The 25894-nt window shown below is 33.6% G+C and overlaps 4 protein-coding genes across 6 annotated transcripts; all 4 read left to right on the top strand.

Moving 5' to 3' along the window:
* LOC105159178 (origin of replication complex subunit 2) lies at positions 1772-4817 on the top strand. The gene is made up of 6 exons (XM_011076147.2): positions 1772-1999; positions 2085-2191; positions 2304-2436; positions 3474-3768; positions 4160-4387; positions 4470-4817. The coding sequence occupies exons 1-6, from the start codon at positions 1871-1873 to the stop codon at positions 4667-4669; spliced, it is 1092 nt and encodes a 363-aa protein (XP_011074449.1). The 5' UTR covers positions 1772-1870; the 3' UTR covers positions 4670-4817.
* Positions 6363-10154, top strand: LOC105159177. The gene is made up of 7 exons (XM_011076146.2): positions 6363-6758; positions 7780-7837; positions 8319-8399; positions 8557-8592; positions 8739-8978; positions 9063-9204; positions 9397-10154. The coding sequence occupies exons 1-7, from the start codon at positions 6583-6585 to the stop codon at positions 9888-9890; spliced, it is 1227 nt and encodes a 408-aa protein (XP_011074448.1). The 5' UTR covers positions 6363-6582; the 3' UTR covers positions 9891-10154.
* On the top strand, positions 12615-17862 carry LOC105159176 (probable protein phosphatase 2C 12). Of its 3 annotated transcripts, none has more exons than XM_020692256.1 (10): positions 12615-12816; positions 13214-13534; positions 14207-14378; positions 15353-15506; positions 15584-15647; positions 16100-16207; positions 16588-16713; positions 16797-17035; positions 17119-17321; positions 17405-17862. In XM_020692256.1, the coding sequence occupies exons 2-10, from the start codon at positions 13334-13336 to the stop codon at positions 17431-17433; spliced, it is 1296 nt and encodes a 431-aa protein (XP_020547915.1). In that variant the 5' UTR covers positions 12615-12816; positions 13214-13333; the 3' UTR covers positions 17434-17862. The 3 variants fall into 3 exon arrangements, with proteins under 3 accessions (XP_020547915.1, XP_011074446.1, XP_020547916.1); XM_011076144.2 differs by having other exon boundaries at positions 13203-13534; XM_020692257.1 differs by lacking the exons at positions 12615-12816; positions 13214-13534 and adding an exon at positions 13746-13837.
* Positions 21341-22501, top strand: LOC105159175 (BRI1 kinase inhibitor 1). The gene has a single exon (XM_011076143.2). The coding sequence runs from the start codon at positions 21558-21560 to the stop codon at positions 22431-22433; it is 876 nt and encodes a 291-aa protein (XP_011074445.1). The 5' UTR covers positions 21341-21557; the 3' UTR covers positions 22434-22501.

The raw sequence follows: 25894 nt of genomic DNA, 5'->3' as shown, positions 1-25894 counted from the left end.
CGCCGACAGCCCCAGTCTTCAGTCTATTTATTTGTTATTGGAACTTAATTTAAAAGATTGTGATCGGCCAGCCCAATTGAAAGTACATAGGGTTGTAAATGTGCAAATTTTGTTACCGTTGTGAAATACCCAACACACACTAAAACACTATAAAAATGAAATATCGGCTGAAAGTGAAATAGAAAAATAACAACAGATATGAAAAAATAAAATTTAGTTGTTATACTTTAATGGCGGCATCCGTTCTCAACATTTCAGGCAGTCACCTTCCTCCGCCGACAGCCTCCAGTCTCCAGACTCGGTTCCTTTTTTCTCTAGGTAGGTAGTTCTTGAAAGCATTAACTCAAAGCGAGTGAGTGCTTTTTTTTTTTTTTTTAAAGTACAATCTCAAAATAATTTTTTACTATTCATATAAAAATAAAATCAAGGAACAATCTTATTTTTAGTCCAATATGTTAGAGATTTTTTCAGTTTAGTCCCATTGTTAAGATTTTCCGGGAAAATTGCATCTCGTAAATTAAAACTTTTCTCAACGTTAGTTCTTACATGCATTTCTCATCCAACAATTAACTATAAATGGACAGAAAATGTACGAAAAATGCTAAGATAATATTGAGATAGTTTTCAACTTATGAGATGCAATGCGAGAAAATCACAATAAATGGAACTAAACTGACAATGTCCCAATAATTAACGAATTTTTTTTTACAAAAGTTGCTAATGATTCCTTTATTAATTGATCTAAGAAAGCATGTGAGGATCAAAATTGAGAAAATTTTAACTTACGAAATACAATATGTGAAAATCGTAACAAATATGACTAAATTAAAAAAGACTGTAGCATATGGGACAAAAGATGTACTTGTTTCCAAAATTAATTAGCTAGAAGCCACCTAATTTAAAATTTTCAAAAGTATTTTTAATTAATAAGATTGATAATTTTTATTTAAAATTTAATAATATTTACTCTTTCATATATATATATATATATTTAACTTTTGAAATTTATATTGGTATTTAATATATTATTCTACTGCTATTCATTTTAAATTTTAGTGTGCCTAAATTACTATTTTTAACATTTAAAAATAACTTTTAAAAATTAATCATGTAGAAATAGTATTTGTTTTTTCGTTGGATATATTTATCATTAATGTCCAAGTAGTTTAGAGGAATCAAGACTCTTAAATAATCTTCTGTTGATAGAATTTTATGTTCTAGAACTAATTTTAAAATTTAAAATATTATTTAAATAAGGATATAAACGTCTTTTCACAATGAAAACAAACACACGAGAAATTCATACTTTTATATATAAAATATAGATATAGATTTAATAAAATCAAACTTTTTCATAGAACCTCAACTTTAATCATTAAATTAAAACATCATTACTTATTTTGATAAACTTGTCTCTCATTTTTAGCCACGAAGGTAATACGATGATTGTATTGTAAGTAGTAACATATGTAAGAGAAATTAATTGTTAGAGTTAAATATAACTAACAACGAGTGATAAATAATTGATATATGAGTTTGATTTTACGAAAATATCATATTATTTAATTTGTGATGGAATAAAATAGAAGATGGGGTTTTCTTTTTGAATGGTTAAATAGGGAAATGGAATTATAAGTAAATAAGATCAATCAAATATATTTTTATCTTCTTCCATGATACAATATTAATAAGAAATTTATGAGAACATAATTCCCCAAGAGAGAAGGAGCAAATAAATAAAAAAAAAAGAAAAAGAAAAGGACAAGCATGAAAAAACGCGGGAAAATTATTAGGGCACTCATTTGCATTTGCTGTTGTACAGATTGCCCCCTCTCAACTGCCTTCTTTCTCATCTCCTCACATTTCTAGAATGGAGTTCAATGACATCGAGGAAGAGGAATTCGGGTTCTCAAGAAACTACTTTTTAGCAAAGGAGTTGCGCGGTTCCGGCAAAAAATCGGCGCGCAAGCTCTCCGAGATCAATCTCGTTGATGAACAGGTCTTTTCATGGTGCCCGTTGGTATGATTCTTTAACTTTTTTGTTAGATTACGGCAATAATGAAGCTTTTGCACTGTACCTGCAGGAGCTAAGAGAAGCGTATGCTAACATTGAGCCAAAGCACGAGAAAGAAATCAATGATTTGTTAAATAGTTATAAGAGTTCATACTCGGAATGGGTCTTTGTGTTGAGGTACCTTTTCTGGTTCTCCCCCAATTTTAGGTGTTTCTTTTGCTTGAATGGAGTTTCTTTCTAGAAATTATTTACTTGAGAGTTGAAATGCTTCCATTCCTATGTGTAAAAGGTGTGGTTTTGGGCTATTGATGTATGGGTTTGGGTCAAAGAAGGCATTGATGGAAGACTTTGCATCAACCGCGTTGACTGATTATTCTGTTGTTGTGATCAATGGGTATCTTCAATCTGTCAATCTTAAACAGGTATAGATTTTTTATGATAAGTTGATCGCCTTACTTTATTATGTTTTTTCTCTGTGATGCAATGGTGAAGCTTGTGCTTTCTTCTTTTGTCTTGGTGCATTGGAGTAAATCAAGGCATTTTTTGTGCATCCCATTGCTATACCAGGGATTATATTGTCCTTTTGAATCTTGATTGAGGAGTAAAGAAATGGAAGAGAAGATTGGGATGGTACTAGTAATGCATTTGTGGTGGGGACGAGTTGAGTTAAAATGCATCTAACATGCAGCCTTTTCTACTTATTAGTTACAGAAGATACTGGTATTCTATTAGGGTGCTTCTGAGCTTTCTACTGCTTGGAAGGTATTGCACATTGGTTGGCGGGGATGAATTCTGTGTATAAGTCTGAGCAGGACGTTGTCATTGCGATATTAGATGGTACTAATGGCAGAGAGATACAGTGTCATGTTGTATAAGCATCAAATCCGGTGCTTGCAAATTGCAATTAAAATTTGGTACAGTCAGTGCAGAAATTCCTTTTAGGAATATGTGAATTTGCTATATCTTGTTGGAATAACAATTTTGGGTTGTGCAATCTAACACATGAAAAATTCTTATTCGCATTACACCAATCTTGATTGTGCAATTCATGTTCGAGTTTCTGCAAGTTATATGATAATCACTAGAGGATGATCAGAGCTAAATTCTGGATTTTCATTGTTGGAATTGGCTATCAGCTGTCCTCAGATGATTTGGAGTTTAATAAGTCCCAAATGTCATAATTGCTGGTCTAAAATTATTCTGAACTTGACTGGGCTAAATCTAGTTCTGGTAAAGCATGGTGAATATTCCTTCCTCAGATAATCTATCGTCAAATAGTAATTTGCTGTGGTTGTAGTTTAAGCATTCACTTTCTGCAACCTACTAAGGGTAGAATCATTTACTATACCTCATAATATCTGTTAGTAGTTTATCCTCATAATAAGGATCCTAAACGTTAAGAGAAAAATCAGTAATAATCTTTGTGATGCTAAACAGATCATGGATGTGAAATTTGTAGGTTGCAGTTACTTTAGCCGAACTCCTTTGGGATCAATTGAAAACACAGCGGAAAAGTACCTTGGAAAATCTTCCTAAAAACCAGCAACCCTTTCATACCCGATCTATGGATGATCTGATCTCATTTCTTGATGGGCCACATTTGGAGGATGATGAATGTTTTGTTTGTGTCTTAGTTAACAATATTGATGGGCCTGGACTACGTGATTCTGAGACTCAACAATATCTTGCCAGACTCGCAGCTTGCTCCCATATACGCATGGTAGCTTCCATTGATCATGTGAATGCTCCTCTCTGTAAGTATCATCTCATAGTATAATTCTAATATAAAAGAGAGTTTTGCCATGGGGACCACCGGATCTTTGGCCTTTGCTTTTAGCTAGTTGCATGGTTCAAACTATGCTCTAGCATATTTCTTGGTAGTTTTAATATTGATTCCAGCCTACAGAGTTCTGTAGTTAGTTTTTAAGTCGGTGTACCCAAATACTGTTGGAAAACGCTGCTTTCACAGAGATGATCTCCGACATCTGAATTCCAATCCAATTGGAGTTTGAAAAACTGTAGCTATTTCTTTCAAATTGCTAAACAATCAAATATGATAGATATAAGGAATCTTTTATTTTCCCTGTTTCAAGTATACAGATTATGTCAAACCCTGATCTTGACACTATTCCTCCAATGTGTCAGTATGGGACAAGAAGATGGTTCACACTCAGTTCAATTGGTACTGGTACCATGTTCCTACCTATGCACCCTACAAGGTTGAAGGAATGTTCTTTCCTCTGATACTCGCTCACACTGGCAGTGCACAAACCGTGAAGACAGCTTCGATAGTTTTACAGAGTTTGACGCCAAATGCTCAGAGTGTTTTCAAAGTGCTTGCAGATCATCAGCTAGCCCATCCCAATGAAGAAGGCAAGTGACCACATATCACAAGAATGTTACTAATTTTCTATAATTTTTGCATTACAAATCAATATTTCCCCTCTTCTTCTAGGGATGCCGTTTAACAACTTGTACACAATCTGCCGAGAACGGTTTCTAGTTAGCAGCCAGATCACTCTAAATGCTCATCTCACAGAATTTAAAGACCACGAGTTGGTCAAGACCAGAAGAAACTCGGACGGTGAAGATTGCTTATACATTCCTCTCGCCACTGAAGCACTTGAGAAACTTGTCCAAGAGATCAGCCAATAGAGGTTCCCTTCCGTTCATCATTCATAGTAAATTGTAAAAAAGGGTTCGTCCCAAGTTAAGTTACACTTTATGTTCTTGTCTTAAACCATGTTTGTCTTGTACTGAGTGCATGTGCTTCCAATCAGTCTAACCTACTCCATTCCCCCAAGCCAGAGTCCTATGCTTAATTGTTTAACAAAGTTTAAGCTTGTTATTGTCTAGATTGACTTAGCCAACCATGAAAGGACAAAGTGATTTAGATAACACGACCATTGCTTTGCCAACATGGAATTCTCGATAAGGTCCGTGTCTTCTCGGATGCTGACCAACTCACCCACAGAATTCAATATCCCAAACCAGGAAATATTGGAAAAAAAGACGCGGTTACATTGCCATGTCACAAACAGCGAGATTGACTTATTATTTCAGCAATTTGGACAATACTGTTGATGGAGATGACAATGATAGCATCATGGTGACTCCGTACCTGTAGGTTAGTGTTATTGCTTTCCAAAAAAAGAAAAAGAAGTTGTCATGTAATTATGTCTACCCATGTGCAGGTACCTATTGACTAATTTGTATAAATTAAGATTTCTCCACCTTAGACTATAGAGATTTATTTAAGACAAGTATTAGCTTAGTTCTTAATCTTATACTTATCCTTATCATGTGTCTTTCTAAATCAAGAAATTCTTATCCTTGAAGAGTAATCAATGGAAGGTGTATGCCGTATGCGTGTGGCAACAACGTTGCTCGTTAATTTTCTAGGTGGATACATTGTCATATGCTATACAAAATTGTCAATAACTTTCTCCAATTCCACTTATTAGGATGTTCGACGTAAGCTATACAAGTCATAAAATTTTTAATAAGCCTGTAATTTCAAACAATTTTACTCGATCAAGTTTCTCACGATTTGCTAAATAATTATTATCTAATAATTTAAATAGACCAAAATTAACGTCTGAACATGGCATCTTAGTTGTATGCAACATAAGTCGTCTCTAAATTTGAGTTTGTAAAAAATAATTACCTTATAATTAATTGTTATTTTAATGTTTACTAATATAATGACTATAATTATTAAGATGTGATTTAATCAAAATCTAGAATTACAGCAAGCGGAAGATATATGATACAAGATTCTCTATAGAATCAAACAAAAATGGGAATTTTGTCTTACCTTTCTCAAATTTCTCTTTCTCATCATTGAAATGGACATGAAGCATACCCACCATTTCTTTTTAGCTTGCTTCCACCATTCATATGACTGTTTCGCCCATGAATCCAGTTCGCCATCAACCACTCAGAACCTTCCACATCAAATATCCAGGGGCAGTTGTGTCAACTCATAATTGAGGAAATATCTATACTAATATAAAAAATAAAAATCTTACCAACTTCTAAATTTAATAATTATATCTCTAATTAGATAATTTTGAAAAATAATTATAATAATTATTTTTTTAAAGTGCTCAACATTATTTTAATATTACTGTATCAGTTTTTTTGTGTGTCAATAATATTTTAAATTAATTTAATTTTATTTTTTAAATATAATTTATATATTTTATTATTATTTATAATAAATTTTAAAATATAAAATTGTAATATTGAGATGGACACCACAAGAAAATGTGGAACACTTTTCATGATCTATGTGGAGATATTACAAAATCCATTATTTGATCATACTAATCCCTAGATTACGCTCCCACCCCACCCCACACCCAAGAATAAAGAACTGCAAATAGTAAAAGATCATTGTTATTTCTAACTAATCAGAATAAGAAAACAGAAAAAGGTTTATACCCCACTTGATCCCCACCTAAAATTTCACAGTAGAGGGGTCCTATTCCCAGTTTCAAGACATCTTGGTTTCAGTTTTCAGGGAATTACTCTTTGTTTGTTTGGAGGAAGTAGAGGCTGAAAATATGTGGGGTTTTGGAGAAAAGGTTTATTGGGGAATGAAGGAGAGGGGAAAACGGGAAGGAATAGTTGTTGTGTTTGCATGGGTGCCAAGTGAGGATAAGCACTTGAAGAATTATGTTCATCTCTACTCCTCTCTTGGATGGAATTCCCTTGTTTGCCACTCCCAATTCCTCAATCTGTAAGCTCAAGTTCTTCTCCTCTCCTCGTCATTTCACAATTAGGAGTTTGATCCTCCTACTGAAATTCTTGATATCTGCTTGATTCTGCCAATCTTCTGACTTTGGCCAGTTTGTAAAGAGTTGACCTTTTGTGGGCTTTTCTTGATTTTGCCACACAAAATCGACTTTTGGTTTTATTTGGTGATTTACAACAAGTTTCCATACCTGCAACTACTTTGCGGTCTTGTGGTGCCGGCCCGGGGTGGTGGGTTGGGGGGTGGTGGTGGATCGGTAAATTCTTTATACTCAAAGATGGGTGTGGATAAGGTAATTGGAGTTGATTTCATTTCTTTTCTTTTTGGTGGGTAGTTGGAGTTGAAGGCTGTATAAATTTCACTTATTTTAATCCATGGCAAATGAATAAAATGGAATTGTTCTAATGAAACACTCAAATAACTGTATGTCATGACTCTCAACTTCTGTAATGTAATTGGGTTGCTTAGGTACCGTCTGCTAGCATTTTGATGCAGATTGATTAGTATTCTCAAACTGACTTGCTGGTCTAATTGATGCATTCTCTTGTAATGGCTTTGTAGAGAGTTCTGTTTTTCAGATTTGCTGTTGAGACTTTAAATAATTGGTATGACTATCAATACTGTTTGCAGATGAAGTATTGACCATGTGAGGACAAAATCTCTATGAAATTGGCCTTTTTTCCTGGAAAATTTATGCGTTATTGTTAAGAAGTTTCCTAGTGTGAAGAATGTCGTGTCATCTTTTTGATTGGTGGATGTTCTGAATTTTTTCCAACTCTGATGTATCTATAATGGGGTCTCAAGAAGGGGAATTTCGTTTCTTTTGAAGAGTAAAAGATTTCCTAACTTAACTGATATGGCTAACTGCTGTTACTGGTCTTAATCACTTGTGTAATTGCAGCCTGGTGGATTTGGAATGCAACTGTTTTCCTTGAAAGCTTAATCTACTGTTTATATGTCACTAACATTTCATTGTTTTTGATATCTTTATTGCTTGAATTTGCAGATTCTTTCCAGATAAAGCTACATCATTGGCACTAGAAGTCGTCAATGAACTTGTTCAAGTTAGTGTCTAGACCTATTCTGTATGAATTGCTCTTTCACAAATTAGCTTATGCGTGGTCTGATAGCTCTTTGAGAAACTCAACTCACTCTAATATTAGTTACATGGCTTCTATATGCGAGATTCAACTTTTGACCTGCTTAAAACATTGCAAATAGCCTTTTCGGAATAAGTCTGAATGATTAGTTCTTTATTACTTTTGAATAGGTTATGCAATTGACTTGTTCTTGGTGCAGCATCATTAAGTAATCTGCAGAGTTCTTGGTGCCTTAATTGGCATTTTCTATTATTCAATATTTTGGCATACTTCTTAATGGGGTCAATCCCATTCTTCAAAAAAGATATCAAAAGAGCAGCACAAGGAACAAAGAACATATACAGTGATGCCAAGCTTTTTGGACTTAAAATCCCAGAACTTGGTTATTTATTGAGAAAAATATATGGCAAACCTCGATAACTCATTTCATTTATTTCTTACGCAGGAGCTAAAACTCCGGCCGTGCCCTGTTGTGTTTGCATCGTTTTCTGGTGGCTCTAAAGCTTGCATGTACAAGGTTCTTCAGGTAAATGCTATTGTTGTCGGTCAAATTGAAAGTTTATTCATCTTCCCGTGTATCGTTTTATGTTTTCTATTTTAGAACCATAGGATGGTTAATTTTTTGCCAAAACTATACTGCCATGCTAAATGAAATAGTCTCACTCTCTTCCATTTGCTTGCAGACAATCGAGGGGAAGTGTGATGAGCAAATCAATCTGGTAATTTTAACTTATCACCATTCTCCTAATGTTTTTTGGTGAAAAAAAGAAGTAATTTTGACCATTCAATGATACTCTTCTTATCCTCGTGCAAGAATCTTAACTAACATTATGTACAATGTCTCGTTTTCTATTGATGTGTGTAGGATGACTACCGGCTTATCAGAGACTGCGTTTCTGGCCACATATTTGATTCTGCTCCATTGGATTTTGCAAGTGACTTGGGCACTCGTTTTGCTCTCCACCCAACTGTTCTTAAAATGTCACGTCCTCCACCCCTGGTGTCATGGATTGCAAACGGCATTTCTTCCAGTCTAGATGCACTCTTTCTTGGAAGATTTGAATCACAACGAGCTGATTATTGGCAAACTCTCTACTCCACTGTTGTAAGAGTTTACCAGAATAAATTCTAAGTTGCTTATTTGACTCTTTGCTTGATCATTCAACAATATTATTTAATATTTTGTTAGGGCATGGTGGCTCCGTATCTCATATTGTGTTCAGAAGATGACAATCTTGCTCCGTTTCAAGTAATCTGCAATTTTGCTACTAGGCTTAAAGACCTTGGAGCTGAAGTTAAACTGGTTAAATGGAAGAGATCATCTCATGTAGGTATGCTTTTGAGCTCATCACTACCGTTCCGTTAATTTCTTACTTTTCGTCATTAGAAGTAGTTGAAAAAAATTCTGGGAGAAGCACCACAGATGACTACAACCTTATTCGACCTATTATTATGAAACTTGTAACATCGATTTTTAACTTTCCGAAACACAATCTTCTTTCATTCATGCATCGCCCAAACAGGCCATTTTCAACATCATCCCGAAGAATACAAGGCAGCTGTGACTGACCTACTCAGCAAAGCTGCTATGAGATATTCTCAAAGAATGCGACAACTTGAAGGGGAGAAGCTGGGCATGGAAGGCACACACGACGAGATTTCCGACCCATTTTGCCACCTGAGAAAAGCAGCTGCAATATCGACCCAGAGCTTCCAGAGAATTGCCCTCGACTTGAATGACCATTTTCTCCTGCCCAGTTCCTTAGAATATCACGAGGATCGCGACGTTGGATCTGTTCCGGACGAACGTAAAGAACGTTACGTACCATTGTCCAGCCGACCAAAAATCAGCGCCCATGGGGTTCTCGGTCAGTTCCTCTTTGATGCTTGTGTCCCAAAGAACGTTGAAGACTGGGATCTAAGATCTGCAGCCTCGCTGAGACGAGTCCCATTCGCCTCCGGACGAAGGCATTCTCCTTTTAATCCAATAAAATGCATTAGGCGTGCAAGATTATGACGTTTCTAGTGAAAGAGCTTGCTGAATATTAGAGATATCCAATGTATGTACTTCTCGGCAAGAAAATGACTAGTGTCACTGGAATAAAAACGTTGTGAATTCTTGCTCGTCTGTACATGATGATGGTGCTGTGAATTCTTGTAGCAAACCTCTCTCCTAACTACACTCAATGTACAACAATATCTTGGGGAAAATCTGTAAGATAGCTGTATTAGTGTAAGAATTGAAGAGTTTGACTTCCATAGTTGCATCAATTGTCTTCTCCCTTTTTTTTATTCTCGAAAACACATTACCTAACCAATCAATCATATGATATATGTGATATACTTATTATGTGATTGATCATTTTTTTTAACTGTATACTAATTACATAACAATTATATTATATTTGTCGTATAATTGGTTCCGATCCGATCAAATTTAGTTCAGACTTAGAATTTTCCTTAGTCTCTTGATTGGACGAAAGAGAGCGAAGTGTTCATTACATTTTTACCTTTGTGAAAATACTAATAGACACAAGACCTTTAGAAAAAATGAGAAAAAACAACATACTCCTTTAAGAGTAAATTAAAATTGTTTTAAAATTTATTATAATTATAAATACACTTTATCGTTTAAAAATTATAAATATTCATTGAAATTAATAATTGCTAACAAATTATTCTCAATAATTTACCCTACCTTTAATTCTTTTATATAGTAATATAAATCATAGGCAAATTCGAACTAGAACTAGTTATGTAGGAGGAGCAACTGCAATGCCCGTCCTTTAAAATTAGTACAATTTACATATTATATTATTATTTTTATTTTTAAAATTTACAAGGTTTACATAAATTTTTTATTTTATTTGAATTGATGGAACGCTTAAAAATTTGATGGGGTGTAAATATTTCGTTTACAGTGTAATTACTTTGAATTTAATAACAAATACGATGCAATTAAAAAGCGACTTTTTTTTATGTGAAGCGTTAAATTATTATTAATAAAAATAACTCGACTACAATCATAGACAATTAGAATCAATAATATGGAATAAATAAAATTTAAACAGCGTCTACTATTACAATAGACAATAATAAAGCGATTTTATCAGCAATAAGTTTGATGAAGAGTTTTTATAATTTTAAATTAAAAGAGAAAATTAATAATTACATAATTCACATTAGACTTGAAACAATGATTGTGTTTAATTAAACCTATAGGTATGTGATTAATAATTAGTAGCAGTATTACAATAATTTGGTAAAATGTTGGGTCAAGTCCACGCTAAGTAGAATTTAGAACAGAGTTAATTAAATGTATTAACAATAAACATAATTATGATGGGATTATTTGTCGTAGGCAGTCATTATGGCTGGCTTTCCTGTCCATCTACGAAGGGCAGATATTTCTGCCCTTACGCACTCCCCCTGCTTGTGTTCCTCACTCACTGTTGATAAAATATATTAATTCTTTTTTAACAGTCGAAATATAATATTTTCCAAGTAAGAAATGATAATTTGTTAAAATATAAAAAATAATTAACTATAGTTTTTACATTAAAATCGTAGGGTTGGTGGTCACGGTTGAGAGGTGCGCGTGGGGTATCTTACTCTGGAAGTAGCAATGTGAATGACGCCGAGGATTACGGGGGGCGGAAGTCGTCTTCCAACTGGTGGTCAAAATATTTGGTTGGACACAGACCAAAAACGGTGCCCCCCGCTGTCACCTGCTCACAATCTTTCTATTTATTCACATTTTCTTACAACAAAACACAGCCTAAGCAAACTCCCATGAACGAAATCACCAAGTCCTTGGAGCGAAAGTTTAGTACCGTCCATATAAATTTGTTTTATATAAATTATCGATCGTTGGATCATATATGATACAATTATTATGTGTTATTTCAATGATTTATGGTTCATGAACGTACAAATTCACATGAACAATACATAATTTTTCACCGACGAATTGTTTTCCAGTATATAGCAGCTTCGAATTAAGGGAAAATGTATAAAATCAATGTTTAATTACAAATTTTAACACTGGAATTAAAGAATAAATGAAAAACGAAAAGCACGTCCAAGACCAAATTAAAATTACTTGGAAATTATTATAGCTGGTTGGCATGTGAGTTACTCTAAAGGTGTCCCAAAATTTAAATGTTGTTTTAATAAATTTGAATTAGATTATGCAATTATGTAGTATTAATCATCATTTATACTAATATAAAATTGAAAGACAATTTTCACTTATAAATTATAGTTTGTGATACTAGTACTACACTAAATTTTAAAATACCAATTATATTTTAAATATTTATATCAATATAATTATTTATTTATTTTAAATAGTCCACATTATTATTTTATTCCTGATATACTGTTATATTCATCTTCTACTGTTAATCACTTTTGATATATATTAATTTTTATTTTTAAAAATTATGTTGTATTTATGTGATTATATGCGTAGAAATAATGTGTGGTAGGGTGGCTAATTTATAGAGGGTTGGAGGATGGGGAGGGGTAAAAGAGGAAGAAAAGGACCAGTTTTCACAGCTAAGATTCCAGCTTTCTTATTTGCACCGAATAAAAGCGATGGAGGACGAAAATGAGGGCATCTGGATTTTGGGTTTGTTGCCTAAAATACTAACACACACACTTTCCTATTCTATTATTATTTATTTTTATATATAAAAATAATAATGTATAAAATTACTTATTAGAAAATGGTCTCCGGAAAATAGCAGAAAACAAGAAAAATAGCAGGACAGCTTCTTTTACGCCCCCAGCGTTAACATTCCCTCTCTCTCTCTCTCTCTCAGATACAGAAAAAACGCACGAGAATCGATTCTCTTGCAGCGTAGAAACCCAGAGACGACGGGATCTGCGTCTCTTGATGACTGCAACCCGACAGCATTCTTCTCCGTCATTGACTATTTGTGCGTTTGTTTTTCCTTTCTTTTTCTTGTTTTTCCATGATTTTTTTTCTATTTCTGGACACGACATTTTATCTGTTTTAGCGGTTTGGAACCATTTCTAATCCACATTGTACTGCAACTTGGATTTTCTTTTTGTTAATCTTAAAATGTTATGATTTTTGCTTTGTCTAATGTTTGTTTTGCCGAATGTTGTAATTCCGGAGGATCTTGATAGTATCGCTTCACATGGTTTGGATTAATTAACTGATTAATTGAATTGTCTCCTCCTGATGTGATCGTTACAATTGTTTCTTGTTTGTGATTTCTTTTAGATTTGTAACGTGAGACTATTATTCCCGAGTTTTGTGTGTACAGAATTTCATTGGATTTATATTGATTGAATTTAGTGGACCTGAAGATAACAAGAAAAGCGAGGTTGATTTGGCAGAAGGCTTTGCTTTTTGAATCTTGAAAAGGAAAAGGAGTAAAACAGAGAACCGCTTGTTTTGGTGTTCTTGGACTAGAAGCGGGGCGAGCGATGTTGCCTAAGAGTGGTGACCATCATACAGTCCCATTGTCGGTATTGTTAAAGAGGGAATCCGCCAATGAAAAGATTGAGAGGCCTGAAATTTCGCATGGCCAGGCCAGTCAGAGCAAGAAAGGCGAGGACTTCACGTTCATTAAGACCGAATGCCAACGGGTATTGGGTGATGGGGTCACCACATATTCCGTCTTTGCGGTATGATGACATGGTCTTTTTTGTTTTATTTCCTATAATGCATAGATGTCTTGTCTGCTTTGTTGTTATGGAACTTGGAATCCCTCAATTGAAGTATTTGATGAGGTATTAGACTTTTCACCATATAGGGATTGTCGAAATCTTTTTGTCAAGCTTGTTGACACTTTGTCACTCCAAATATTGTCTTATATGATAGGTAACATAGAAAAAGATGACAGTTCTGTGCCTTGGGAATGAACTGAAAAGGAAGAAACTAGAAATGAGAGTTCATTAATGTTTCCATTGAATCATGGTGTGATGGAGGTACTTAAACTGTTGCTTTTTTTTCCTTTTTCTATGTTGGAGAACTTATTTTTTTTTCATCAACTTCCTGAATTAACTAAGTCAAAAAACTGGTAAATTTTGGGCGTAATAATCATCGTCACAGTGGATGCTATTCTCCCCCATTCCATAACTTTGTGAAATGAAGAACTGATAGGTCTAAGTGTGCTGTTTACGCCTAGGGTGGATGCATTCTAGTTTCTATTATTGAGGAATCTTAAACGTTTCTTTTATCTTCATCTAAGTGGAAAATTGTCTCTTTTTGAAAGGGATTTAAACTCTTACCTTTGCCATCAAATTGCATCCTATGCTCCTACTTACAGTTGTTATTTTCCAAATTCTTCATTACAGTTATTTGATGGCCACAATGGATCTGCAGCTGCCATATATTCCAAGGAGAATCTCTTGAACAATGTCTTGAGTGCTATTCCTCCAGATCTTAGCAGTGACGAATGGGTCTTGGCACTACCCCGGGCTTTGGTTGCAGGCTTTGTGAAAACTGATAAAGAGTTCCAAGAAAGAGGTATAGCTATTTTTTAAGCAAGTTATTCCTAGAATGCTATTACAATACTATTTCCATTGAGCAACTTTATTTCAATATGTATTGTGCCGATATTGTATTCCGTGTCCCCCTATTTGAAATTAAAATTTCTTTGTTTATCTTTGAAACTGCATAAGCACTCTGAATTTATTGCGGATCAACTATGAATCCAGAAGAGGATTGTGGCTTTGGTTCTCACTGAAGAAAAGGTGTTACAGAATTAATATAAATATTCATTGATGGCATCCACGTGGATGCAAAATTATCAAAAATCAATTTTGAAAAGAATATCTGTCTGATAAATTTGCCATTTTGCTAAGTCTGCTTCTTTCAAGATTTTCATTCATTTATTCCCATTTTTCAGTGTGAAATACATGAGCAGAGTCCTAAGAAAAAATAGATATACTCAGATAATATTGAAGTTCATGTCATGTTTATTCACTAAAAATCTCTTAAGGATCATCTAAATTTTTTGTACAAATATTGGATTGAAATTAAAACAAAATTTAGAACCTTTTCAGCGGCCATTAAGGTTTGATCAGCTAAAATCATCTAAAATATTTGGATGTGGCTATTGGCTGAAAAGTGAACAACTTTGGTGTTTCGTTTTTTCCAAGTTGAAAGGCATAACATGATAAATTTAAATTATAAAGTTCTATTCTTGCTAGCGCATCTCATCCCTGGATGTGCATTTAACTTCTACAGTTATTTGAGTTATTCTTTTGATCATTCGTAAATGGAGGATCTTTTATTCTTTAACTACAAATGCATGTAAGTCTCGGGTTTCAGTTTACGCATGGGCAATTGCAGAGTAGATTTTCTAGATATTTGATCTTTCAGCTGTTAAATCTAAATCTTAAGTGGTTCCTGCTTTCACTATGTTATACTTTCATATTTCTTCTCTCTCTCTCCAAGATTCAATTGAATGCTCATTTGTGGATTTGGTAACTTATCAGCACAAACGTCGGGAACAACTGCCACCTTTGTAATAATTGAGGGATGGGTCTTAACAGCTGCATCAGTTGGTGATTCTCGTGGCGTCTTTGAATCTGCTGAAGGGGCAATATATTACCTGTCAGCAGACCATAGACTTGAATGCTGTGAAGAAGAGTAAGTAATTCATTTTTCCCCTGATAAATAACATTGGATGGTTCTTTTACAATAAGGTTCCTTTCATGATGAAACAGGAGGGAAAGAATAACTGCAAGTGGTGGTGAGGTTGGTCGGCTTAATACTGGTGGTGGCACAGAGGTGATCTTCTTCATCCTCCTTATATGCAACCTCCCTAAGTGAACTTATTTGGACTGAAAAAAATTATGGAAATGAAATTATATCTAAATCTTTGATGCAAACTGCAATATTTTGTTGAAAAGGCTAGTTATATTCCACAGGAATATGGTTTCCATCATTTCATCTATATTCTGGTTTAATCTGATCGGCTGGCGTGATGCTTTTTTGGGAGGTTAAACTGTTATAGTATCTTGGAATTTTACATGCTTGCATTCTAAAATTTCTGGTTTGTTACTTTTATATGCTTCTGTCATCATGAATTTGCATGTGATGCTAGGAGTATATTTCTCTTATTTTGGCTGTCTGTGGTCGAAAGACATAATCTGTCAACAAAGTATAATATTTCAGACTTTTAATTATTTTGCCCGTTTTGGTATATTTTTTAACCTTTCTAGTGTACTGGTGCATTGCAGATTGGCCCCTTGAGATGTTGGCCTGGTGGGTTGTGTCTTTCACGATCTATTGGAGATATGGATGTTGGAGAGTTCATAGTTCCTGTACCTTATGTGAAGCAAATAAAGGTTTGTTTCTTATCATGACTTTCTCCCTGCTGAATTTGAGCCAGTAAACTCTGTGTGTTTTCTGATGTAAAAAGCAGTTGTTATGACTCTACGTGTTTTCTTTTACTTTGTCAACCTGGAGCTGAAGTTGTTCTAGAAAAACTATAAAATCTATTAGATATAGCTTTCAAAATTTTAGGCTTTTGAAAGATAGTATGATTAGCAGTATCTACAAGATTAATGGTAATTTCAATTCGAGCTGCTCCAGTAACATTGTCAGAAAGCAAATAAATATGACGGCTGTTGAGAATGGCCTGAGAGAAACTACTTCCACTCAAAAAAGGAGTGATTATTTTCATCTGTTGTTTGATTTTTCGCTAAATTATTTCATCTACCTGCAGATATCGTCATCTGGTGGCAGGCTTATTATTTCAAGTGATGGTGTTTGGGATGCGTTATCTGCGGAAACAGCTTTCGACTGTTGCCGAGGGATGCCAGCAGATGCTGCAGCTGCACAGATTGTCAAAGTAAATCGTGTAGCATTTTGCATTTCACTTTGACTTCAACAACATGTTTTTGTTTTCCAAATTCACCCCTTCCATCTTTGCAGGAAGCCGTACATGTTAAAGGTCTTCGAGATGATACAACCTGTATTGTAGTAGATATACAACCTCCGGAGAAGCCCGAGCCTCCGAAACCACCATCAAAGAAGCAAGGGAAACGAGTCTTTAAGTCTATGTTCCGCAAAAAGCATTCAGAATCATCTTCTCAGGTCGACAAGGAAGAATATTCTGAGCCAGATGTGGTCGAGGAACTCTTTGAGGAAGGCTCTGCTTCACTTTCAGAAAGGTCCGAACACTTCATTCATATCTAACTACGGAATTAACAAAACTTCATGTTTCTTGATTTCATTTATTCGTACTCGATTATAGGTTGGACTCAAAGTACCCCGTCTGCAATATGTTTAAGCTGTTCATGTGTGCCGTCTGCCAAGTAGAAATAAAACCCGGAGAAGGCATTTCAATACACGCAGGAACAGCTGATCCAAGAAAATCACGGCCTTGGGATGGCCCTTTCCTTTGCTCGAGCTGCCAAGAGAAGAAAGAGGCCATGGAAGGGAGAAGACCTTCTGGAGGTATCCATCTTTAATTGTTCTATGAAAAAATTTCACAATCATGCAACGGTATTTACTGCTTTTCTATATCCTTGTTTTGCCAGCATCTAGATACAGTAGTGGAAGTGAATAGTGAATCTCCTCAAGTGAGTTCCAACCCGTTTCTTCTAACGTTCCCAAAGCTGATCGTTACTGAGAAGGCCAACGTGTAGGACAAGACGAACTCCCTTCGTGTCTCCATAAGCTGTGAGGGTAAATTGGACCCTTTTGTGAATAACTAAATCACCACCAGGATCTTCCAGATTCAGCTTGCTTTTGTGACTAGAAGATTGGAATTTGTGAATTTTGTAGCGAGTTTGAACAGTTGATTATGATGTATAATATACTGGGCACCCCTTCATCCGATCTCAGATAACTTATTCTCCTTACTTACAGTTACCTTTGATCAATTATTCGTAAACTGTTGTTCTTGGACAGAGCTAACACAAGTGAAAGCTATCCTCGTTGTAATATTTTGTCATGTAGAATGTTTGGCTAGAGTGTTAGGATTCTTCTTATCTCAGACACAGTGTTCACTTATTTGTTTTTTCTTTCTTTCTCTTTAATGTAATATGGTTTTGTTCGCCCTTCCTCTTTATTGAGGGAGATAGACATTCACAATAGAGAATATGTTCATTCTTTTCAACCTTTTCGTGTGTTTTACTGTTTTTGTGAAATTTAAGAAATATGGGGCGTTCATGAATATACATTTTATCATCAAGATTGTGCCTTGCCAGCAGCAGTGTGATCATTTATAGTAGTAAAGATGATTTGTTCTTACATTATCATTTTCATTGTACTAAGATTTTGTTGTCTGAGAATTTTGGAAATCCTATATTAAAAAAACAAAAAAAAAAGTATAGGATTTCCAACCCAATTAAGAAGAAAAACCGGGTAGGGTCATAAGGCTCATAACCAGATCAACAAAATTAAGTCCATGCTTAAGATGATCAGTAAACGAGATCTCTCACGCTCCCATGTCCTAGACATGATCATCAAGAGGATAGTTTGGTTTTTTCACACTTGGTCTTCCTCGTCTTTCCTAAGCCAATGGCATTTGAGCAGGTAAACTATCATTAGGTACTTCATCCAACAAGATGATCAAATGATCCAGAAATTCCTTACACCTATATATGTCCAGTTTGAGGTCCTGAGGGTCATACCACATCTTAATCCTCGTCTACCTTAGCCCAAAGTCCATGGCGTATAAGTAGGGTAAATAATCATCCCAGCCTACAAGATGATTAAACGATTTAGATATTTCTCACACTCCAAAATTCGATTCGGACATGAAGGTTCCAAGGACTATTCAGTCTTTTCACATGATGTCATAATCCTCGTCTACCTAGTCCATGTGCTACCGCGTGAATGTGCCCGTATTCATCCTTGGTAGAAGGGAGAGGGAAGAGGAAAAAAACATGGTATGCAACAAATGCATCACACTCAAATTCAATGCCTCAAAGATCCAACCTTTTCTCCTTTTCTCCTTTTGCCAATAGCCACTCAAAAACTCCCTCTAAAGACACAAGTGTCTTAAGAAGATAGATTGGCCAGCTCGCAAACAACTTTACATGAGACAAAAACATTGCAATCTCCTTTTCTCTCTCTGTCTCTCTCTTTTTTTTAAAAAAAAAAAAAAAAAATTCCTAGAATCTCTTATCTTTAGGGTTTTATACAAAATGATTTTGAGTGGTTAAGTGGAGAAGAAGATGGCTCTACCTCTGCCCACCCAAATAATAATGCCTCTATGATTGCGATGGCGACAAAACAAAGTTTTTCTATATCAACATGGCCTAACGTACCATGGTGTACACGTGTGTGTGGGACCCTTCATCCCATCAAACTGTGATATGTTAAAATGTGCGGTGTTATGTTAACTCAATCATTTTCGTATTATACGGTGCTGTATATTTTAGATATATATAATGAATTAAATAAACACATAATTAAAGAAAACGACTAATCTTAAATGGGTAAGTAAACAATAATCAATTTTAAGTTGTAGACAAGTATCTTACACAAAATTAAGGTTGTGATCAATGCAAGAATAGAGGGTTGTGCGCAAACGACCATACTCCCTCTGAATACTGAATGGTAATAAACCGTATGTACGTATGTCTATGTGATGTCGTATGAGAGATTTTGCAAGTCACAGCTCAAAGTGGTCATGTGTATGTTGTTGTCTGTTTGATAGAATCATTGTCTGGTGGGGACAATCTGCTCTTTCTGGATCCTATTCACAATCCATCAATCATCTCTATTCATGTATGTATTAAATGGTAATGAAGTACCCCTTCCAATCTCGTGTGAATATTTTATAAGAAAATTATTATCTAAATTTATAATGTACTTATTATATAATTAATTTAAATTTAATTGAATATAATTTGAATTAAAATTTTCTTAAATTTATATAGTATAAGATTGCCTCACGGAACGGAATTCTTATATTTTTCCAAATGAAACATGATTATTTGCTATACATGGATGATAATATGACTAATAAGAAAAACTACACCTGCACTGATGTTATATTTTGATTTGACAATTTTCGTGTGGCTTATAATATATTTAAATTTTTTTATTTGTGTTTTATTTATATAAATAATTTCTATTATTTGCATAATTATATAAATTATTTTAGCAGTCAAAAAATAAAAATAGTTTATATAATGATATTGACGTTTTTGTCGGTGTATGTGTAATTTTTCAAGAAATAAGTATAATTTTTGAAAATAATATTATCGTTACTGATAAGTGTATGTATAAGTTCTCAACAACAGGAGTCATTTATATAAATAGACTATAGGTCAAGGAGTCTAGATATAATTATTCATAATACTTAAAATTATTGGAGAACTGAAACTTTAGTACCGATATTTATTTATTTGTTTATTTATGTGGTCTGAGTAGATAATATGATGACTCTAAGTATTTTTATTTGCTATTATCTTTTTGTTAATTTCGTAATCTCATGAAATATTCCTTCATAGCTATTAAACAAGTGGAAAAGAACAAATATCACATTTTCAAAGTTTGTCTTAAAAAAGAAGATTAATTTGGATGCCCCTCCCAAAGTAGATGCGCGCAAAAAGAGAGCAGAATTGAAGACTCAAATATTTATATGTATGTGAATATGTGTGCAATAATCAAAGATTCTTCTTGAAATGGATGCTGCTTTGGACTTGACTTCTCATTTCTCAACTCTACCCTCTTCAAGAATCGCTTTCTATACAAAAACGTGAGGACAAATTTGTACCTTTCACCATTTCTTTTTATATGTTTTGCCCATTCATCCATTGTAAATAAATGATTTTGACACAATGTATGGGGTTTTGTAATGTTTAATTTTCCCAAAATCAGTGCATTATAAGTGTTGATGTGAAACGGCCCTACTATTTCCATCTCTCATCACATACTAATTAGCCACCACAATATGTTAGGTCCCTAAATGTTATTCTTATTTAAATTAAATTTGATTGTATCGAATTAATTATATCATAAATATAATACATATATATATATATATATTATGTACATTATTATTTTTTTAACTGTATATTAATATATGATAAATATGTTATATTTTTTGTGTTATTAATTCAAATTTAACAAATTCCAATATGATTAAAGTTTCCGTAATCAATCATAATTCTCTATTTTAAATTAGAAATTCATTTTACACTGTAATTCATAAACATAATTAACTTGAATAACAAATTTATATTGTTATTTTATATTGTATTTTATACATAACAATATGTAGAAGTGTATTTTAAACATAATTCACTTGAATACCAATTGAAAATAATAGACTGAAACAGATAAAACTCAAAAAAGAAATTGGCCACCTTCCTTATTTTATTATAATTTCGCGTCACATATTAATATGATATCAATAAGTAATTGACACATTGTTTTTTAAAATAAAAAGTTATATAATTTATAGTTTGCAAATAGAATCATATATAATAACTATAAAAAATTACATTAATATACGATATATAAACGTGTGATAGAAGATGGTTTAACGTCCGCAACCCCCAGACCTACCCCCACAATCGAAACATCACTGTGTTCCAGTTATCCTTATCCCTCTCACAAACTTTGCTCCCATGTTAAACTAGGGGGGGAAAGAAAACACTAAAACAAACCATCACAGACACAACTGAGAAAAAAAAATCCTCAAAAAACAGACATTTTTATCAACATCTTGTCATGGAAAGACAGAAAGAAATGCTGACAGGCAAACAAGAAGAAGAGAAGCAGAAGAATCAAAGCAAAAGACAAGTACAAGAAGCAAAGCAGCAGGCACAACCCAATCTACCTCCCTCAGCCTCATCTTCTCCGTCCCATGAATTCTCCTTCACCATCTCCCTCCACCCGCCGTCTAAAACCACCCCGGCCGCCGCGGACAACAAAACCAAATCCCCTCCTCCCTTCGCCCTGGACTTATCTCCGGCCGATGAAATCTTCTTCCACGGCCATTTACTCCCCCTCCACCTCCTCTCCCACCTCCCCGTCGTCTCTCCCCGCTCCTCCACAAACTCACTGGACAGCTTCACTCTGCCGATCAAACACTTACCCTTAGAAAACAACACGGACACGACAGATCATGACCGTCAAGAAATCCGTCTTCTGGAGGCGAAAGGGAGAGGAAAATCGAAGTCCTTCTCCCTGTTTGGACTGCCGAGATGGAGGAAAGGATACTCCGAAGCAAGAGAGAAGGAGAAGAGGAAGTCCAAGTTCGATATAAGCAATGTGATAAAGAGGTACTTGAGATTGGTTAAGCCATTCCTTTCCTTGAGAAACAGGAACGGGAATCCTCCGAACCACCGGCAGCCGCCGTATTCGTTTTCCGGCAACTTACAGGTGAGAAGCAAGAAGGAAATGAGAGGGAGGAGGGGGGAATTCTCGGCGCCGGCGTCAATCAGAACTTCGCCGACGAACAGCGGGCTTCTGGTTGCAAGTGGAAGCGTTACTCCGACGAAAAGTGATAGCACCATGGAAGAATTGCAGGCAGCAATTCAAGCAGCGATTGCTCATTGCAAGAAGTCCATTGCGACGGATGATAAAATCAAACCGTCGCTATGACGATATGTTCTTGATTTTATTTATACATATGGTAAGATATTCTACTGCAGCTTGTTGATTTTTCATAAAGTTGATGGCATTTTCCAGTAGCTAATATATAATATTACTTGTAATTATTTAAAGGGCTACAATTTTTGAAGCATATATATAATTGAATTACAATCAGCTTGAAATAAAATACAGATTCGTAGCTAGTGAAATATTTTTAAGATCAATTACTTATTTTTTGATCATAGTGTAACAATCACGAGTCAAACGAATTGAGTTTAATTCGTGCACGTTTGTACCTAATTTCTTATGCCTGTTGCTATTAAACAGTTATAAGTTTGTCTTATGGTACGACTTAGAGGGTATGTGGTCGAGTTTATAAATTTTTTTAATTATAAGATGTTTGAAAACTTATAAAGTGTTACAAATTATTTGGTAATTTTTTTAGAAAATTAACTTATAAGCTCTAAAAATAAGATGTTATAAGTCTTATTTAAAAAAATCATCTAATTATAATAGTCTTATTTTATAAATTTATTTTTAAAATATAATCGAATAACTTATAAAATATATGAGCTTATAAAGATTTTTAAGCTGTAGCTAATAAAGTCTCAGGGTCTCAACTTGGGACCATTTTGGAAGCGTATCTGAATTTCAATGTGCAAATGGATCCTGTCTAAATCTTGAGTAGTGAAATGTTACTTTCGAGCAACTCGTGCATAGGTACGACCAGATTATATTTTTATTTATTTTTGCACTTATTTTAGTGCATTGGGTTAATTTAATGTTTGTGGTTGATTTAGTACGAATTTAATTAATCGTTATTGAAGAAATTGGTTGTACGTAACTATATAACATGAAAAATTTAATGTAGCCCATGTTCCTTAATAGTAGTATACTCCCAAGTATGAGAATTGAATCCAACAATTTATTAGGTTTTTAAATTGTTGCTTTCGTCAATTGAATTCTTTAAAGATCGATTAATTTAATTATATGTAACTATATCTATATTTATATATATATGTGTATATAAGCTCTACGATTATTAATTTCATTTCTCGTGAATTAAATCAATCATGCACCTTCTAGGCGCACTGTTGTTCTAATCTTAGAAAGTTCAACAATAATTGATGAACATCTCTCTTGCAACGTGTTTTGTGGGAAAATTGTATTTTTTATTCCATAATTTTGGTCATATGCACTTTTAGTTTAATTATTTACGAAATTTTTGAAATTAATTTTATAATTTTAAAAAATTCTCATTTTTAGTTCTCATATCAATTTCTATTGAGAAAATGACAGAAAAAACCACGTACAAATCATGTGGTTGTTTCGTTTCCCTTTACTATGAAAAGATAATGGTCACATGACTGACAATAATTTTTCTGTCAATTTATTATAAAAGTTGACAAGAGGATTGAGTATGAGATTTTTTACAAATTATGATATGAGAATGAAAATGTATTAAATTTAGATCATGGAACAAAAAATACAATTTTCTTAGTTTTGTCTTAATCTTAAAGAGAAAAGTCATATTAGATGAGGTGGTCGATAGGATAAAATTGGTAAGGGAAAAAGGTAAAATATTCTAAATCTTTGAATAAATTGAAGTATTAATTATATTGTTGTAGCTCATATTAATTATTTTTGCTCTATAGTTTGTAACTCTATTTTCTTGTGAATCAATATTTCCCCATGTTCATATATATATATATATATATATATATATTTATACACAAGGTGATTATTTAAGGTTATGTATGTGGGAATTTCGTTTCGTTATCCCCATGTTCATATATATATATATATATATATATATATATTTATACACAAGGTGATTATTTAAGGTTATGTATGTGGGAATTTCGTTTCGTTCGATAAATCAAGGGACCACAACGACATCCTTCATCTTGAAAATGGAACACGCGTTACTTATAATGCATGGTAATTTATTATGATAACATAATCAAATTTAATAAGAGATCTTAGGTTTGAATTTAATTACAATTTATTTATTAAAAAAAAAATATTTCACATGCAGAATTTGTAAACGAAAGAGACATATTAAGATATTAATATTAAATAAATATTTTCTCCAATATTAAACTTGTTTATAAGTTGGTTGTTTAACAACTTTTCTTCTTGTACTAGGAGTAAAGTATGATAATAGTTAGCTATAATCCTCGGACTAGTTTTAGGATTGGAGTTGATAGAATTTTCAGCGTACTGCATCAATTTTCATTCATCAATTCAAAACCTACTTGAACAGATTTTTCCAAACAAATGACATAAAATTTCCAAACAGCTTTTAGCCACATACTAGCAGACCAACCACCCTCCCTTGTCACGGAGCTCGTCCACCGTTATTCGGCGTCGAGTTTCAACAACCATTTACGCAGACATTTCAATCTTCTCATTACCACCTAAGGGTTCCCAAAAAGGCGGCGACTGGAACTTAACTTGTATTGCAGAATCAGAATCCAAGTAAAGTAGTCTCTTCTCTAATACTTTATGGGCTTATAAGATACTTTAGATAAAGCTCAAGTAAACACCATATGACCTGATTGAATTTTATTTTATTTTTTTTTATCATATTTTATTTTCTATCCCATTTAAAATATACATGTCGTCGTGTGTATAAAATTTTTACTTAAAAAAATAAATTATTTTTATACATAATATGTATATATTATATAAACTATATAATTCAATATGATTCGAAATAAAAAATTTAAACATCCTAAAATGAGAATGAAAAATTAATCATATGGGGCAGATAGTTGGTCCATTACTAGCCCAAACCATTAAGAAAAGCCTAAGTGTCAACTTGCTCGATTCAAGATCGAATTGACCCAATTAAAATTAGGCTGATCTGATGCAGGCATATTTGGGATTGGACTAGTTTTGAGTTGATCAATACCTGGGTCGACCCATCCCAATTACCAGGATCATATGGTCTTGGATTGGGCCTGCTGGCCTTTTTTTTTTGCTAATAATGTATGCTCTATAAATTTTATTTTATTTTTTAAATTAATTATTCTAGTAGGTTCTTTATATTTTTAAAACTCTAATTTTTTTTTTATCTTTTTTGTTCTACTTTTAAATTTTCTGTGTATTAATTCATTAATATTGTTTGTTTATTTTAAGTTCTTTTTCAATTTGTTATTATCTAAGTTTGTTAATCAAACTATTATATAGTCTTAACTATTTTTTTTTCTTGTTATAAGCTTTTGTGTAATTTAATTATTATTTATTTATTTTATAAAACAACCATCAATTTAAGTACTTGTTTAAAAGAATATTTTAACTTCATAAAAAAAATAAAATAAAATATGCACATCCAAATCTGATTTAGATCTCGTTCGAGCCTCAATCAAGTCAGTCCATGGATTAGATCTAGATTTAAAAATGAATTCAATTGGAACTCATAAAGGCCTATAACCTTTCCAGGACCTATCCTTTAATACTTTATT

The sequence above is a fragment of the Sesamum indicum genome, linkage group LG3, assembly GCF_000512975.1.
Source record: "Sesamum indicum cultivar Zhongzhi No. 13 linkage group LG3, S_indicum_v1.0, whole genome shotgun sequence".
In the NCBI taxonomy this organism is placed as follows: Eukaryota; Viridiplantae; Streptophyta; class Magnoliopsida; order Lamiales; family Pedaliaceae; genus Sesamum; species Sesamum indicum.
Note: the sequence above shows the minus strand (reverse complement) of the source record. Positions and strands in the feature narration are given on the sequence as shown.